The sequence below is a fragment of the Phyllobates terribilis genome, unplaced genomic scaffold (genome assembly GCF_046119375.1).
Source record: "Phyllobates terribilis strain yellow unplaced genomic scaffold, ASM4611937v1 Scaffold_2__4_contigs__length_985480577, whole genome shotgun sequence".
NCBI lineage: Eukaryota > Metazoa > Chordata > Amphibia > Anura > Dendrobatidae > Phyllobates > Phyllobates terribilis.
Genome location: NW_027362762.1, coordinates 679,062,609 through 679,079,005, shown reverse-complemented (window position 1 = coordinate 679,079,005; position 16,397 = coordinate 679,062,609). Strand labels below are relative to the sequence as shown.

General features: G+C 46.1%; 1 protein-coding gene across 4 annotated transcripts in view; it reads left to right on the top strand.

Moving 5' to 3' along the window:
* LOC141224049 (sushi, von Willebrand factor type A, EGF and pentraxin domain-containing protein 1-like) overlaps positions 1-16,397 on the top strand; it is a 407,381-nt gene that overhangs the window by 246,522 nt on the left and 144,462 nt on the right. For all 4 annotated transcript variants that reach the window (XM_073666874.1, XM_073666873.1, XM_073666876.1 and 1 more), the window contains one exon: positions 14,961-15,155. In XM_073666874.1, coding sequence (XP_073522975.1) covers positions 14,961-15,155 — 195 coding nt within the window. The remainder of the gene's footprint in view (positions 1-14,960; positions 15,156-16,397) is intronic.

Genomic DNA, 16,397 nt, shown 5'->3' with positions numbered 1-16,397 from the left:
TGACGGCCACGCACACAGGGGATTCGCTTCAGTACCTTTACTGGTGTAATGGCAGGTATGGTCCAGGGTACCTAGTAGGAAGGGTGCACTTCTGGACTCTCCCCAGTGAGCGGGTAATAGGCCTCCTGGTCCGTTTCTTCCTCTCTAAAGCTTCTGGCCAGCCTGGAACTAGGCCTAGCTTCTACGCTGTTTCACTCTCTCACCTGTCTGCTTGGTAATAGAACTTTTCTCCGGCTACCACTATCCCTGGATGCTGGGGCCTTCGTGGTTCCTAGTTCTGTAAAATGATGGTAGCTTCAGGATGACCAGGGGACTGGAATCCTCCTGGTATGCCGGTTGTCCCTACTGGGTGTGGAGGACCCTGTAGGCGCGGACCCGGTGTCCGGCTTGTGTCCTGTGGTGAGCTTCAGATGCTCCTCTGCCCCCTTAACTCCTCTCTCCTCTCTCCTTGCCTCGGCCACACTCGGGCCCTCAACACAGCAGCAGACGTGCTGCTCCTTCACTGATCTAAAGTGTCAGCACACTCTCTGCCTACCTAACTCCACTCTCCAGTATATATATCCCTAACAGGGCTCCCTCTGGTGGTATGAGGTGGAAGGGTGAAGGTGTCTGTTATGTAATGAGGGCCTCTGGTGGAGAAGTCCGTCCATGCACCCTTTTGGATCCTGTGGTACCTGTAATAGCAGGGTGCCACATTCCCCCCCTAGTACAACGCAGTGCTCCTGGACTGAAGCATTTTTGTAAAACAAGTAACAACAGCAATTGCAATTATAATAACAATAATACATAGAAGATTTTCAAACAGCTTTTCAAAGTTACAGTGAGTCCCATAACCAGGTGTCCATCTCACTGGTGAAGGTGCAACATGAGTAGCATGAGGGACTCGTCTGAAAACCCTCAAGGTAGGCCCTGGGCGTGGCTACAGGGCATAAGTGATCCAGGTGTTGGACCACATCTTCGGCCACGCCAAACGGGTTTTTGTTCTGTGGTCTCTTAACCCCTTAATAACATCTGACGTACTAATACGCGTCTGTGCCCTGGGACTTAAGAGCCAGACCCGTATTAGTACGTCATCGCGATCGCGCGCGCACACAGGCTGTGCGGGCGCGATCGCCGCCGGGTGTCAGCTGATTGTCACAGCTGACACCCGGTACTATGTGCAGGGAGCGGTCCTGCACCGCTCCCAGCACATTAACCCCTGCGGTGCTGCGATCGAAGTCGATCGCAGCCGATCGCAGCATTACGGGGGCAAGGGGAGGTGATCGCAGATACTCACCTCCTCTTCCGGCTTCCAGCGCTGTCTGCAAAGGCTTCCCGGGTGTTGCCATGACGACCCGATGTCGTCATGACAACATCCGGGTCACCAGATAGCAGGAAGATTGTTTGGACATGCGCAGTGCATCTCCAAACAATCTTCTCACTGTGCAGCGCTGATAGCCTGTATGACACAGGGATGGTGCTGCATTCCTGTGCCATGCAGGCGATCAGAGAGAAAAAAGTGAAAGTCCCATAGTGGGACAAAGTAATAAAGTATAAAAACTGTCAGTAAGTGAAAAAAAAAAAAAATAAATATAAAAAAATGAAAAATAAATAAATAAAATAATCCACCAAAAATAAAAATATAATGTACCCATCAATAAATATTATTATAAAAAAAAACAAAAAACAATAAAAGTACACATATTTAGTATCGCCGCGTCCGGAACAACCTGACCTATAAAACTGTCCCACTAGTTAACCCCTTCAGTGAACACGGTAAAAAAAAAAAAAAAAACGAAGCAAAAAACAATGCTTTATCACCATACCGCCAAATAAAAAATGGAATAACACGCGATCAAAAAGACGAATATAAATAAAAATGGTACCGCTGAAAACGTCATCTCGTCCCGCAAAAAACAAGCTGACAGACAGCTCCATCAGCCGAAAAATAAAAAAGTTATAGCTCTCAGAATAAAGCTATGCTAAAAAATATTTTTTTCTATAAAATTGCTTTTATTATGTAAAAGTGCAAAACATAGAAAAACGATATAAATGTGGTACCGCTGTAAACGTACTGACCCGAAGAATAAAGCTGCCTTATCACTTTTACCACACGCGGAACAGAATTAAAAAAAAAAAAAAACAATTCCTGAATTGTTGGTTTTTGTTTATTCTGCCTCCCAAAAATCGGAATAGAAAGCGATCGAAAAATGTCACGTGCCTGAAAATGGCACCAATAACAACGTCAACTCATCCCGCAAAAAACGAGCCGTCACATGACTGTCTGCCAAAATCTGGAAAAATTATAGCTCTCAAAATATGGCAATGCAAAAACTAGATTTTACAAAAAATGTGTCTTTTTGTGTGTGACAGCTGTCAGTCATAAAAACCCCATATGATTCTGGTATTGCTGTAATCACACCGACCCGAAGAATAAAGTTGTCTAATCACTTATACCGCACGAGGAACGGCTTTAAAAATAAACTCTTGGGTTAGGATTGGGCTAGGGTTAGGGCTGGGTTTGGGGTTAGGGTTGTGCTAGGGTTAGGGTTGTGCTAGGGTTAGGGTTGTGCTAGGGTTAGGGTTGTGCTACGGTTAGGGTTGTGCTACGGTTAGGGTTGTGCTACGGTTAGGGCTGGGGTTGGGGTTAGGGTTGTGATGGGGTTGGGATTTTTTTCAAAAGTAAGAAAAAAGATGACAATATGGCGACTAGTGTTGAGCGCAAGTGCTCGCTACTTGAGTTTGCATCAGGTGCTCTAGTATGCATTGAGTATCGTGGGTATTTGAGTGACATGCTCGAGTCTCTGCCCCATATGCTTCGCGGCCAAAAAAACTTTACGGGGATTGCCTGCCATGCACGAGCGATCCCCGCATGTTTTTTTTTGCGTGTCTAATAACCGTGAAACATGCGGAGCAGGGACTCGAGCATGTCACTCGAGCACACGCTGTACATGGTGCATACCTGAGTACCCGATGCAAACTCAAGTAGCGAGCACTTGCGCTCAAGACTAATGACAACTTATTCAATATGATGACCTAATGTAAACAAATTCTGTGTCGTACCTCTGGGTTCAAAATGTTCACTATACACCTTAATAAAATCCTTGAGGGGTATAGTTTCCAAAATGGGGTCACTTGTGGGGGAGCTCCACTGTTTAGGCACATCACGGGCTCTCCAAACGCGACATGGTGTCCGCTAACAAATTGAATGGAAAATCGGCTCAAATTGTTAGTGGACGCCATGTTGCGTTTGGAGAGCTACTGCGTGCCCAAACATTGGAGCTCTCCCACAAGTGACCCCATTTTGGAAACTAGACCCCCCAAGGCACCTATCTAGATGCATAGTGAGCACTTGGATCCCCCAGGTGCTTCACAAATTGATTCGTAAAAATGAAAAAGTGTTTTTTTTTTCACTTTTTCATTTTTACGAATCAATTTGTGAAGCATCTGGGGGTTCCAAGTGCTTACTATGCATCTAGATAGGTGCCTTGGGGGGTCTAGTTTCCAAAATGGGGTCACTTGTGGGGGAGCTCCAATGTTTGGGCACACAGGGGCTCTCCAAACACAACATGGCGTCTGCTAATTATTCAAGCAAATTTTACAATCAAAAAGTCAAATGGCGCTCCTTCCCTTCCGAGCCCTGCTGTGCACCCAAACAGTGTTTTTTCCCCACATATTGGGTATCTGCGTGCCCAGGGGAAATTGCACAACAAATTTTGGGGTCCATTTTTTCTTGTTACCTCTGTGAAAATAAAAAAAATTGGGTCTAAAGTAACATTTTTGTGAAAAAAGTTAAATGTTCATTTTTTTCTTCCACATTCAAAAAATTCCTGTGAAGCACCTGAAGGGTTAATAAAGTTCTTGAATGTGGTTTTGAGCACCTTGAGGGGTGCAGTTTTTAGAATGGTGTCACTTTTGGGTATTTTCTGTCATAAAGACCTCTCAAAGTGACTTCAAATGTGATGTGGTCCCTAAAAAAATTGTTTTGTAAATTTTGTTGGAAAAATGAGAAATCGCTGGTCAACTTTTAACCCTTATAGCTCCCTAACAAAAAAAATTTTTGATTCCAAAATTGTGCTGATGTAAAGTAGACATGTGGGAAATGTTATTTATTAACTCTTTTGTGTGACATATCTCTCTGATTTAAGGGCATAAAAATTCAAATTTTGAAAATTGCAAAATTTTCAAAATTTTTGCCAAATTTCCATTTTTTTCACAAATAAACGCAAGTGATATCAAAGAAATTTTACCACAATCATGAAGTACAATATGTCACGAAAAAACAATCTCAGAATCCGGGGGATCCGTTGAAGCGTTCCAGAGTAATTACCTCATAAAGTGAAAGTGGTCAGAATTGTAAAAATTGGCCTGGTCATTAACGTGCAAACCACCCTCGGGGCTTAAGGGGTTAATATAGAACCAATAAGGGGGGCACTTTAATAAGTGCAACTATGTACAAAGGACAGTTTTTGGCTGCTCACAGTCCTCAGACTGCAAGTCTTTATACCCTCACGGGTAACTAAATGCACACATATAAATTTTTCAGTTCACACATAAACAAATTTTAAATTTTCCTTCTGTACCCTTACGGGTAACTATTTTCCACTGTAGGCATTTTGTACCTTATTCCCTATACCTGGTAGGGATTTGGCCTTGTGTGCTGTGTGTGGATCTATGTAGCACTGGGGTGATACTGGTGTCTGTGCATGCACTATCCGCTTACCTATCAGGTCTGCGTGTGGGTAAGTTATAGAACTGTCTCAACATCTCTATAGTACTGGCAAGTGCACTGTTTACTGGACCCTCAGGTTCTGCTTCAACTGGTGATCCTCCTCTTACTGGGGACTCTTCCTGTTCCTGAGCAGGTTCTTCTAGGGAGCTCACAGGTTCTTCTTGTGTTGGAGGTTCTTCTGGTGGCTGACAGAAGTGTATCACTGGTATGATAACTGCTCCATCGAGTTGAGGCCAGTCTGCGGGGAAGTCTCCTAGGACTGTATGAACTACATCTTCCTTGGGTTTTTTCGGTATTGTAAGAGGTACTTCTTCCTCCTGTGTCTCCAGTAGACCTGGGCACAATTTCAGTTGGTCTCTTGAGACTGTTGTAGTTGTCCTACCTCCATCCTTGCTGATCACGCAGGTTTTGGTGTTGTCAAATCTGGAATTTAACACCGTGTAGGGCTCTCTCTCCCACTACTCATCGAGCTTGTGACCTCTTCTTTTACTGCTTTAGCACTATTTCTCCGGGTTCCAAGGGTTCTGCTGGTGCATGCTTGTTATACTAATCTTCTTGTCTTTCCCTTACTTTGTTTAGGCTGTCTTCAACACAGGCCTGTACTTTCCTGTACTGCTCTTGCCGATTTGTGTCCCAGTCTTCAGTGGACATATCTGCAGCAGGTTCTACCACTCCGAGTTCCAGGTCCATGGGCAATTTTCCGGGTCTTGCTCTCATGAGGTATGCTGGGGTACAATTAGTAGAACTCACAGATATGTGGCTATACAGGTCCACCAGATCAGGTAGTTTGTCTGGCCACTGGTTCCTCTCTTCCAAAGGTAGGGTTTTTAACAGGTCAATAACGATGTTATTCATTTTTCGCACATACTGTTGGTTTGAGGATGATACGGTGTAGTCCAGATCTTCTTGCATCCGTACAGGTGACAGAATTCTTTAAACAGCTCAGATTCAAAGGCAGGGCCTTGATCTGTTAGCACCTTGTCCAGGTATCCATGGGGCCTACAGAAGTAGGCTTGGAATGTTCTTGCTGCAGTTTCTGCTGTCAGATCCTTGACAGGGGCTACCACCAGGAACCGAGAATAGTGATCCACCATGGTCAGGGCATAGGAATAGCCTGACCTGCTGGGTGACAGTTTGACGTGATCCAGAGCGACAATCTCCAGGGGTTGGGTTGTTTTGATGGACTGCAAGGGTGCTTTTTGACTCCCGTAGTCTTTTCTTCTGAGGCTACGGGGCCCACAATTCCGGCACCACCTTTCTATGGAACTCCGCATTCCAACCCAATAGAACCGGTCCTTCAGCAGGGTTTCCAGCTCTTCCAGCCAAAATGACCTGCTTGGTCATGGTAAGCCTCTAGCACCATCTGGATATCCGTCCTGGGCACTACAATCTGCCACACCATTTCATGGGTTCTAGGGTTGACATACCTCCTGCACAGCTTTTCTCTGTAGATGAACAGCCGGCTTCTCTCATTCCACAGGTGTTTGGCTTGTGGAGGAGCATCCTTCTCCAGGTGAGAACCTTCTTGGGTTATCAGTCCTTTGATGAGGCTGACAACCGGGTCACTGTCCTGGGTCTCCTTCCAACTGTGATGAGGTAAAGGGTTTATCATCTTACCATGACGTCTTCTGGAGGCGTGTTGCTCGTGGACCATTCCATTTCTGTGGAAAGCAGGTAATTCAATTTCTTCTAGGTCATTCACTTCATCCTCGGTGTCCGACAGGTGGGGCATTCTTGACAGGGCATCAGCATTGGTGTTCTTGTGACCTGCCCGGTACTTGATTGTGAACTGGTAATTCGACAATCTGGCCACCCAACGCTGTTTCATGGCTCCCAACCTGGCTGTCTCCAGGTGTGTCAAGGGGTTATTGTCGGTAAAGACTGTAAATTTAGTTGAGGCTAGGTAATGTTTGAATCTTTCGGTGATAGCCCAGATCAAGGCCAGGAACTCCAGCTTGAAGGAACTGTAATTCTCCGGGTTCCTCTCAGTAGGGCGAAGCTTCCTACTAGCATAGGCAATTACCTTTTCTCTGCCGTTTTGCTTCTGGGACAACACAGCTCCCAGTCCCTCGTTGCTGGCATCTGTGTATAACAGGAAAGGTTGGCTATAGTCAGGGTAAGCCAGGATTTCCTCACCGGTTAGGGCTTCCTTCATTAATGCAAAGGACTCAGCCTGTTCTTTGCCCCACTGGAATGGGGGGCTTTTACCTCTTTTGGACTGTCCTACTTGGAGATCTTGTAAAGGTGCTGCCTTTTTGGTGTAGTCCTTAATAAACCTCCTGTAGCACCCAACCAGTCCCAGAAATTGACGTACTTCTTTGATGCTCCTTGGTTCAGGCCACTTCTGGATGGCAGTGACCTTCTCCGGGTCTGGTGCTTCCCCCTCTGGGCTGACTACGTGTCCCAGGTACTGAACCTTCCGTTTAAGCAGGTGGCACTTGGAAGGTTTTAGTTTCATCCCATACCGGGACAGTGCCTCAAATACCTCCGCCAGGTGCTTTAGATGGTCTTCATACATCCTCGAGTACACAATAACATCATCCAGGTATAGCAGCACTGTCTCAAAGTTCCGGTGTCCCAAGCAACACTCCATCAACCTCTGGAACGTTCTGGGTGCATTGCAGAGTCCAAATGGCATGCTGTTGAATTCGCATAATCCCATCGGGTGGTGAAGGCTGTCTTCTCCCGGTCTTCCTCAGCAACAGAGACTTGCCAGTACCCACTAGTGAGATCCAATGTAGAGAAATAATTGGCAGATTTTAGTGCAGCCAGGAACTCCTCTATACGGGGCAAAGGGTATGCATCTTTATGTGTTATTCGATTAATTCGTCTATAATCTACACATATCCTCATGCTACCGTCCTTCTTTCTGACCAGGACCAGGGGAGCTGCCCAGGGGCTACAGCTATCCCTTACTACCCCTGCCTTTTTCATGTCATGCAACATTTCTTTTGCTTTTTGGCAATGGGCTGGTGGTATGGGTCTGTAACGCTCCTTAATGGGTGGATGGTTACCTGTGGGTATGTGGTGTTGTACCCCTTTGACCCTTCCAAAATCAAGTGGGTGTTTACTAAACACTTGTTCATATTCCTGAACCACTCTGTAAACACCGTGTTTTTGATGGACATGAGTGGCGTTAGTTCCAACATGGACCTGTTGACACCATTCCTCCAGCTGGGTTTCGTGGGCATTGTCCTCCACTGTATCTGGTCTGGTCAAGGATTCCACGGTGTGTATGGCATTATTATTCACAGTATACAGTCTGGCAACAGTGGCGTACCTTGGCAATTTGACTTCCTCCTCCCCACAATTTAGGAGGCGTACGGGTACCCTCCCATTGCGTACATCAACTACCCCTCTATCAGTTAGGAGTGTAGGTCTGTGCTCTGAGTTTACGGGCTCTACTACCGCCTGGTAGTTATGTCCCTTGAGACCTATTGCTGTCCTACACCAAATCAGCATTTCACTCATTGGGGGAATCACAATGGTATCGGGTCTGTTACCCGTACATTACCAATCTCACCACCTGTTACTTTTACCTGTTGCTGGTACAGGAGGGCTCGAATCTCTCTCTGGAGCACCTTCCTCTGCCCTGGTTTGGCAGTGTCAGCAATCTGTTGGAGTAAAAACAACACTTCTCCCAAACAGTTACCAACAACATTTGTGCCAAGTATCATATATGGGTTTGTATCACCAGGGTTAGACTCTATTACAATCATTCCTTGGTCCTTTAGTTCCACTCTTCCCACCTTCACTGTCATGTCCTTAGCCCTGACTAGGTTAAGAGGAAGGTCATTAGAGGCATACACAGAGAGCTTTGGGGCTGGCGGGTGGAGTTCATCTATGGACCAGTACCTTTTGTAGAGGATATCAGGTATGATGGTTACCTGTGACCCGGTGTCCAGTAGTGCAGGTGTTGCTATGCTATCCAGCACGATGGACAGGAAAGGCTTTCCTCCTACAAGCCGGTCATACCAGCCTGATGGGCCTTGTTGGTCTATTCCTGGGTGTTGGCCCTCGACCCCAGAGTTTTGCCCGTTTAAAGGACAGGTCCGTGTGGTGTGGCCTGCCTTGTGGCAACGGTAGCAAATGAGTTCACCTGGAGGGCGAGGTCGGTTGTTGGTCCTCCCACAGGGTGGCTTTGTCCTCCTTCTTCTCCTCATCCAGGGGACATCCTCAGGACTGTCGGCGAGTAGGATCCTTCCATCCGGCTCGGGCTCCGTCTGTAGCTGCAGGGCACTCAGGACAGTGGTAAGGGTTTTAGTTAGCTGACACACTTCAGAGCGCAGGCTGTCCAGCTCGCTAGGGGACGCTGTTTGCACTTTTGCCTCAGCCGCTAATGAAGGGGCAGTGAGTGCTGTGGGCATTGGGGTGGCCCCACGCTGGTAACGCTGGATAGCAGTATCTGATGTTTCCAAGGGCTGAAGGCCCTTAATAGCCATGTCCTTCAGGGTGTCAAAGGTGGCATTTGGATGATCTAAGGCCCACCACCGTACAGTTCTGCTCTCCTCCTGGGACCTTAACCCCCAGATGATTTGTTCTATCAGCATTTTGTCCTCATCATGTATGCTGGCTTGACTAACCTGTTTCAGGGCCCACAGGGCCTCTTGTAAACGCCAGGCATAGTCCCGGATACTGTCCTCAGGTTTCTGGGTACAGTGGTAGAACCTCCTCTGAAGATCTGTCTCAGTGCGGTTTTCAAAGACAGTTTGCAGTCTCTTAAATATAATAGATACTGATTCCTGGTCTGCGGCTGGCCAGGTTTCAACTTCCCGCTCTGCGGCACCAGCCAATTGTCCCAGCACAACAGTGGCTCTCTGTTTACGAGTCATTGAGTACATGTCCAATACACCGCATATTTTTCTTTTGAACCCAGACAGGGTGTCTGGTTTGCCGTCATACTGGGGAAGCCATTTCACTCCGGGGACGTACGGCAGGGCCATGGGTATCACTGGAGTGATACCCCCTGCTGGTGGGGTGGCCGCTCCGGCCTGAGCAGCGCCGGGCGCGAGTTGAGCATCGGGAGCGTTAACCGGTGCTCCGGCGTTTTGCTGGTCGTCGGCCATGGTTGCGCCCCCCTAGTAAACCGTAGCCTACCTTCTTTGCTTTTATCGGGTAGACTGCAGCTCCGAAGATCACGGTCTCCTTCCAGGACCTGACGCTTCCTGGTGTGGCGTCAGAGCGCGAGGTGGGGCTTGGGCATCGCGCGCTACCAACGGTCACTCTCCCCAGTGAGCGGGTAATAGGCCTCCTGGTCCGTTTCTTCCTCTCTAAAGCATCTGGCTAGCCTGGAACTAGGCCTAGCTTCTACGCTGTTTCACTCTCTCACCTGTCTGCTTGGTAATAGAAATTTTCTCCAGCTACCACTATCCCTGGATGCTGGGGCCTTCGTTGTTCCTAGTTCTGTAAAATGATGGTAGCTTCAGGTTGACCAGGGGTCTGGAATCCTCCTGGTATGCCGGTTGTCCCTACTGGGTGTGGAGGACCCTGTAGGCGCGGACCCGGTGTCCGGCTTGTGTCCTGGGTTAAGCTTCAGATGCTCCTCTGCCCCCTTAACTCCTCTCTCCTTGCCTCGGCCACACTCGGGCCCTCAACACAGCAGCAGACATGATGCTCCTTCACTGATCTAAAGTGTCAGTACACTCTCTGCCTAACTAACTCCACCCTCCATTATATATATCCCTAACAGGGCTCCCTCTGGTGGTATGAGGTGGAAGGGTGGAGGTGTCTGTTATGTAATGAGGGCCTCTGGTGGAGAAGTCCGTCCATGCACCCTTTTGGGTCCTGTGGTACCTGTAATAGCAGGGTGCCACACAATCACAGCAACTGCTGATGGGGAAGGTGGTTACAAAGCTCCCCCAGGCAATGAGAAGGGAGGGTCTACTGTCGGTAACAGTAGCTATCTTTACTCGGTCACTGTGCCATTAAGCGCAGTAACCGATTCTTGTAGAGCCGTACATGTATGAGGTTTGTGGGAATACAAGTAAGTACGTGCACCACTTAAGTTGTGCGTGAGTTGAACAATGCAATAACAGCACTTGTGTCTTGCTTGTTGTCCATGGATTATTCAATAAAAGACGATTTTTACTACATTGGGTAGTGTGAGTTGGAATATCTTCATTTTTTTTTTCAGTCTGCAACCCATCCACTCCTGACACATGACTAGAACGGATTGCAGCTTGAAATATGTGATGGGGGTCATTAATAACACATTCTGGGAGAGCCCCTTTAAAAAACAATCAATCCAATCTTGTTTTGTTTGATTTACGTAATAGTAAAAGCTCTGTTGATGGATGAAATGAGTTCTCTCTTTCTCTATTAGATAAGTTGAACAGAGCTGAGGAATACAAAGTCTTGTGTATTTAGTTTGATCATTTGAAAATGGTTTCTATTGCTAGGGTTTGCCTCGTTTTAACAAACTTTTACCCATAAGCTCAGTTATACAAACAAACTGAACTTTACTTACCCTCCCTGTCTAAATTGGCAGAGACACTGACCTCACTTATTAGCTTCAGAATGTTGACGAGACTTCATTTCTGCCGATAATTAACAAAGGCCGTGGTGGAACCTGAGAGTTAGCACTGGACCTGCGGTTGTTAAGTAAAGCTTAGTTTGTTTGTTTTTTTCTACATATAACTGAGCCTATCAGCAAAAGTTTTCTGAAAGGGGATAACCAGTTTAATAAAACACATACCTCAACATTGAAATTTCAACACCTAGAATGAAAACTAGTGGAATATGCAAATGCTGAAAAAATGAAAACAAAATTTTCAGAACATTTTAATTTATCCAATATTGCGTACGAGCGCCACGTGCAGAAATGCTCACATTTGAGTAACGGGCCACAGGGTAATAGTCATGGGCAAGTGTCACTTCTTTGACACCCCGGCCCGCTACAGGAAATAGTGTACTGTGGGTTTGCATGTGTGCCGATGCTTCAAGATCTGAGATCTCCACAATCCCTGTTAATGCGCAGGGTGCAGAACTGCCCTATTTCACCCTATTGGTCAAGAAGCCAAACCAGCTCTTATAAATGGTGCTCTTTTTATGCACAGTTAAACAGGTGAACATAGAGTAACAGGTTATGCATTCTTCATCACTTGCCACACAGTACACAGGCTTCATTCTCAGAGTTACAGTCTGCACTTTGTTTCTGGCAATACGTATGGCACAGTAGTGAGAAGACATCTTAGATGCCTGCATTTTCCTTAGGGGTAGAGTCATACAGGTCCACGTGTTTCGCTATGCTCTGATCCCCTGTGTCCTTGCTTGTATCAGTCCCAGGGGCCACTCGTAGAGATGTGCTCCCTGTTTCAGTACCCACAGCAGGGCAGTACCTTGTCCCAAGGTCCCTTTCTCATTGGACAGTACGCTTCAGTACCCACAGCAGGGCGCTATCCCATCCCAATTTCCCCTTTCTCGCTGGACAGTACACTTCCTGGACTTGTAAGCTTTTCTCTTGCAGGGTTCCCTACTTGCCTTTGTTGTCCTGCTGCCTCTGTAACTAGATCCTTTTCCTCATCAGCCTTGTAGTTCTGTAAAGGGGGGCAGGGTGTTAGTCGGTGGTGAGGGGTATTAGCTAATCTTCCTCACTCCAGCCCGCTACAGACATATGGGGACTTACTTGTCCCTGGGTGTATGTGGGTGCTGTACTCAGTGGGAGTCTCCATCCAATGTTATACTTGGTTCAGGCAAATGCAGTTCTTCTGAGCCTTGAATGAGAGATGACACAGTTTTTTAAAAAATAACACAATCTAGTTTACTTTACCTGTACGGCCTTGGAAAAAAGGGGATTACAGATACAACACAGGTTGTGTATAACGGCACTTCAGGGCCGGCGTCAACACTCGGCGCAATATTTACCTCTCCCTATGACCCCGCAGCAGCTCCGGTCTCTTCCGCGGCTGCTGCACTGTGACATCTCAGGTCAGAGGGCGCGGTGACATCATTACACTGCGCTCTCTCCTGAGCCATCACAGGTAGCGCAGAGCAGGAAGATGCCGGAGCGGGTGAGGGGTCCGGAGTAGCAGCAGACGGTGAGAAGTGAGGTATTTGAATTTTATATATATATGTATGGAGGCATGGGGCATTATATGGTGGGGGAGAACAAGTGACATCCTGCATGGGGCATTATATGGAGGGGAGAGGTGACATCCTGCATGGGTCATTATATGGGGGGGAGAGGTGACATCCTGCATGGGGCATTATATGGGGGGAGAGGTGACATCCTGCATGGGGTATTATATGGGGGGGTGACTTCCTGCATGGGGCATTATATGAGGGGGAGAGGTGACATCTTGCATCGGACATTACATTGGGGGGGGAGAGGTGACATCCTCTGTGGGGCATTATATGGGGGGAAGAGGTAACATCTTGCATGGGGCATTATATGGGGGGGAGAGGTGACATCCTGCATGGGGCATTATAAGGGGAGTGACATCCTGCATGGGGAATGCATTATGTGGGGCCCAGTGTTCTGTATGGAGCGTTATAAGGGGGCCAGTATCTTCTATGGAGCGTTATATGGGAGCCAGTATCCTGTATGGAGCAATATATGGGGACCAGTATCCTGTATGGAGCGTTATATGGGGACCAGTATCCTGTATGGAGCGTTATATGGGGACCAGTATCCTGTATGGAGTGATATATGGGGACCAGCATCCTGTATGGAGCGTTATATGGGGACCAGTATCCTGTATGGAGCGTTATATGGGGACCAGTATTCTGCATGGAGCAATATATGGGGCCCATAATACTGTATGGAGGACTATACTGTCCGGTCTGTACTGTGCGTTGAGAGAATTTGCCGGTTTCTGAGCTATTGTAGAATTTACAATAGATATCGCTCATGTAATGTAAGAAGTGAAATCTTCGGCATTGTACTATATATATATTTCTCTGCGGTATCTGTGCATCATGAATCGTGGTATGTGTTAAACGGGCCCACTAAGACTCTTTTGCCCAGGGCCCGTAAAAACCAGGAGCCGGCCCTGCAGCACTTGATGGTTCTAAGGTACAGTGACAGCCCCCTCACAGTGCTCCTCACTGTATGTCTCAGCCCTAGGGGAAATTGTCTCTGGAATTACACGTGGGGAAGCTCCTGCTTCACCTCATGGCTCCCGCTGCCCAACTCTATCAGGGACCACCTCGCTGCTGAGGCTGTCCTAGTCCTGACACGTTCATTAATGCCCACCGGCTGAAAGAGGCCAGAGTCCACAAATTGACTTAACGAGTGCAGACTGTACTGTAATGTGCCCGTTGCTGCTAATACTCCATGTTCCCACACGCACCCGTGTGCTCCTAACATGTCTGTCCTTACTGACTGTCAATTCTTAACAAACTCCCAGTAATACCTCAGTTCCCAACAGTCACTGAGGGCGGCCCAAACTAGTTAACACTGTGTACCCCCACTGACATACAGGGAACAGTAGTATCAATATGCAACACCTCTGCCATCTAATGGCCGTATCATAACCAATACATTTTATGATGACTTATACTACACAGAATTAAAAAAGCATTAGAGTGGAGTGGAAATTATCCACCACCCCCTCACAGTTCCACACTAGGAACAACCTGTCTTGTATCTTTCTCTTCTTCTTCTAGACTCTCGCACTGTCTCCTGTCTTCTATTGAGACTCACTACTAACTGATTTAAGATGGCTGATCCCAACTCCCAGTAATCATTCAGTCCCTGTCACTGGGGGCGGCCCAAACTGGTTAACTCCCTGTGTTCAAACTGACATACAGGTGACAGTAGTATGAATGTGCCAACCGCCACCATTTAATGGCCAAAACACCAATAACATCTCTTGTGTCTATACATGTAACACATATCTACTAAAACAGCTTTAGAGGGGAGTGGAGTGGGAATCTTCAACCACCCCCTCACACTTACACACCTTGGCTGCTATCAGTGAGGTTAATAATGGTTGTCCGAGGAATGTTCTGCAACACTGAATGCACTTGACCAAGCTAATCATCAAAATCTGCTGCTGGCTGCTCCCTTTAGAATTATCGACCAATGACGTCTCAGAAGTGCTTGATGGGAGACAAGTCCGGAGATGCTGCAGGCCATGGTAGCACATTTAGTCCATGCAGGCTGCTCACAGTAGCATAAGCAACATGTAGCCTGACACTTTCAATACTAAAGTCTGTCAAAAGTTATGCAAGAATTTGTTTTATTATTGTTTTTATATTTGTTTTAATATCCTTAAAAAATTTGCATTTTATTTTTTGTTTTCGCCAGGAATTTGTGATGACCCGCCTGACTTTTATTATGCCCAACTGGATATCAGATCGAAAGCCATAACAACCTTTTTTGCTGGAGCCACAGTACAATACAATTGTAAACATGGATATATTCAGAGTAACATGTACAGGAATAGTATAACTTGTTTGGGAAACCTCACTTGGTCAGCAATGCCTAAAGAGTTCTGCAATCGTAAGTACTCAAGTTACTCTTCTGGTTTAATTAAGAATATCAAATCCACTAGGTGCATGATAAAGTTAAGTGCCAGGCAAACCCACAATAAGGTAAAAAAAACTCTGATATACAGTATATGGTAGTAACCATTAGCAACTCTGAATAAATAACTAATCAAAAAAGGCAAAAGGAGTTTTTAAAGCTAAAAATGTTTACATTTTATTTTGCATGGTATATAAAAATAGGGCAACCAAACCATAAAGTGTACAGGACGACATATTCAGATCATATGTAATAGTTCAAGCACATATGTTGTAAGTAGTGTTGAGCGATACCTTCCGATATCGGGAAATATCGGATCGGATTGGATCGGACCGATACCGAAAAAGTATCGGATATCGCCGATTCCGATACCGGAAACCAATGCAAGTCAATGGGACATAAATATCGGAATTAAAATAAACCCTTTCTTTCCTTGTAGGTTATTTCTACATGAAGGAAAACAACTAAGAATAATGTAGAATGTATTGGGGGAGGTGGGGGAGACAATAAAGGCATAGAGGTTTAGCCCAGTCAAATGGAATAGCAGGAATTAATATTTTTTTATTATGTTCTGAGTTACGGAAATATTAACTATGTTAAGTATTTTTATATTTTGTCAGATATTTATGTTTCACTACTTCCATGCTCTTCACCTTCTTTTTTACTTCTCCCACACTTTCTCCTTCATCATCCTCAGCATCTTTTTCATCCACTTCTTCTTCACCTTCTTCTTCTTCACCTTCTTCGTATTATTCTTTTTTTTACATTCTTCATATTCTACTTCTTCATCTTCTTCATATTCTTCTTCTTCATCATATTCTTATTTGTGACAGGCATTCCTGTAGTTGTTATCTATAAAAGGTTGGACATTACACCTTTCGTTCTGCCCGTCACAAAAGATTTACAACAGGATTTGTCCGCGTTCAGTTTGGCCTGCAGCAGCAGGTCTTTTCCAGGGGCACCACGAGGAGGAACGGACTCACCCCCATACACTGCTTAGTCATCTTCTGCTTATAATTTAGATATTATCTTTTGCTCTGATTTTTAGTCTTATGCTTAATGTTCTTCCGCTTTTTGTTCTGCAGCTTCTTGTATTTCTGCTTCTTGGTTTTCTGTCTCTTGTTTTTCTGTATCTTGGTGCTTGTCTTCTCTTCTTTGTCTTCTTGGTCAACTTCTTCAGGGTCATCTTCTTGGTCTTCTTCGGGGTGGTCTTCAGGG